Here is a 2866-nt window from a genome sequence, read left to right as displayed (position 1 = left end):
ATATATATATATATATATATATATATATATATATATATATATATATATATATATATATATATATATATATATATATATATATATATATATATATATATATATATATATGAGGTACGCCCTGGCGTCAGATATTGAATGAGTAATGCGTATCTACTCACCTTGTATACTATAGCATACACTCACCTTGTATGAACTAGTTTATAACTTACATTCACCTTGTATGATGTACCCCTATCCACCTCTGCAGAGGCAAACCAAAGTATGCGAGCTGAGTTTCAAGACGGCAATCCTAGCGGTCAAAATGAATCGGAAACGGTTGGTTGTGGTGCTTGACACATCCATACACATATATGACATCACCATCATGAAGCTACTACACTCTCTAGACACGCCACCCAATAAAAAAGGTGAGCGGACGTATGTGTAAGACACGTTTTATATTATATACATCTACCATACACACATATACCCTACCATACACATATATGACATCACCATCATGAAGCTGCTACACTCTCTGGACACGTCACCCAATAAAAAAGGTGAGCGGACGCATGTGTGTGATACGTTTTACATTATATACATCTACCATGCACACATATACATCTACAATACATATATACCATACACATATATCTATCATACACTTATATACATCTATTATAAACTATACATCTACCATACACATATATATATCTATCATACACATATATACACCAACCATGCACATATATACATCTACCATACACATATATACATATATCATACACATATACACATCTATCATACATTATACATCTTCCATACACATATATATATCTGCTATACACATACATTCATCTACTATACACATACATACATCTACCATACACATATATACATCTACTATACACATATACGACATATCCCTTATGAAGTTACTACACTCTCTGGACACGCCACCCAATTAAAAGGAGAGGGGACGTATATATATGATATGTTTTATATTATATTTTATGGCGACCTTTAAGATCGGTAGATGACCTTCGTGTGTTCTTTCCGTTGTACGCATATTTAGTTTGTTAGCCTATATGCATTCCATACAGTGTCTTTGTTATGGTTTTGCCCATTACGAGAGGCACACGTCTACGCATCCGATAAAGCTACTCGAAATGTTTCAGCAGTAATTTTTTGGATTTGATATCTGCCATCTGTCCTGGCTTTGTGAGTTCGAAAACGAATCCTTTTTCTCAGTGCAATTAGGGCTAGGTTTCTGTGCGTGGTGGTGTATATAAACCTTCTCAGAAGAACATGTGCATCTACCGCTGAGCTGTGTAGGCATATCTATGTCCATGTTAAGCATGGCTAAGTACGTGTAGTATAGGGTTTCTTACGTTCTATGATCACGTACATACTGTACGAGTCATCTGTGTGTATGCGTGTACAGCGATATTTGGCGTATGCCATGCTGGGAGACGGAACGCCAGTATGTCGTGTATACGTGTATATCCTCCTTTCAACGTGAGATGTCACCATGCATATAGCCTCACCTTTGTCGGTTTCCATGGTTACGGAGTTTGTACTACCATACAGGCATATGTAGTGGGTATTGATTGTATATACGCCTGCGTGCAGTTGTGCGGATCAAGGCGGTCGCAGTCTCTGAGTTTCGGTTGTGGGGTTGGGTCTGATCATCGCATCCACGCCACTCTTCCCATCTTTGCGTTAACATTGGCTTTGTGTTAACATAGGGCTGGCCCACAGTGAAGCCAGGTTTATTCTCGCGTTGTTATTAGTCACAACATAGTACGGTGCACACACACTATTCATGGAGCGCCAATCGGATCTGGAAGAATCATATGTATACGTGTGTCTATAGGGCTGTACCATATAGTTATACTACACAGCATAGGTATACGACATACACGTGTCTTCTCGAGTTAACTGATTTGCATCCACATATGTATATATGCGCCTACACCGCCCCAAGGCCTGGTGTCACTGTCACCGAACAATGAGAACAACTATCTGGCTTATGTGGCATCCAATGTGAGTGGTGAGATTCTGGTGTTTGACGCCCTCAACCTACAGGTAGGCACGTGTACATGCGTTTGATATAATACGTTTGAAATAAGTACGTGTATATACGTTTGATGTAATACGTTTGATGAAAGTAAGTGTATATATGCTTGATGTAAGCACGTGTATATACGTTTGATGTAATACGTTTGATATAAGCACGTGTATATAGTTTGATATAATACGTTGATGTAAGCACGTGTATAAACGTTTGATGTAATACGTTTGATGTAGGCACATGTATATACGTTTGATGTAATACGTTTGATGTAAGCACGCGTATATACGTTTGATGTAAGCACGTGAATATACGTTTGATGTAAACACCGTATATATACGTTTGATGCAATACGTTTGATGTAAGCACGTGAATATACATTTGATGCAATACGTTTGATGCAAGTACGTGTATATATGTTTGATGTAAGCACGTGTCTATACGTTTGATTCAGTTTCACATCAATGTCGTTAGGTTTCACGCACTGTGTATATGAACGCGATACTGCGATGGGCACCGTAGCGGGAGTGCATGTTTGGCTTGTAGCTCCGTTCAAAAATTCAGGTCTGTTGCTGAAATCGTGGTCGAACAGGCGAAATTAGAAGATACATGATAAGTACAATATCAGTCAAATCATAATCCCTTGATGCCAAACTAGTGAAAAGTGTGTGCTAGACTTCTTTTGACAGTTTGTACTTATACATATACATATACATATATACATATATATATATATATATATATATATATATATATATATAGTAGTAGTAGTGTAGTCGTGTAGTACTATAGTGTCGTACGTACGTTACT

At 37.5% G+C, this 2866-nt stretch overlaps 1 protein-coding gene across 1 annotated transcript in view; it reads left to right on the top strand.

The window, feature by feature from the left end:
- Positions 1 to 223: 223 nt before the first annotated feature.
- SARC_08904 (hypothetical protein) overlaps positions 224 to 2866 on the top strand; it is a gene marked incomplete at its 5' end in the record, with an annotated part of 7876 nt that continues 5233 nt past the window's right edge. The window contains 2 exons of the mRNA XM_014297106.1: positions 224 to 407; positions 1970 to 2070. Coding sequence (XP_014152581.1) covers positions 224 to 407; positions 1970 to 2070 — 285 coding nt within the window. The remainder of the gene's footprint in view (positions 408 to 1969; positions 2071 to 2866) is intronic.

Source organism: Sphaeroforma arctica (assembly GCF_001186125.1).
Source record: "Sphaeroforma arctica JP610 unplaced genomic scaffold supercont1.848, whole genome shotgun sequence".
Taxonomy (NCBI): domain Eukaryota; class Ichthyosporea; order Ichthyophonida; genus Sphaeroforma; species Sphaeroforma arctica.
Note: the sequence above shows the minus strand (reverse complement) of the source record. Positions and strands in the feature narration are given on the sequence as shown.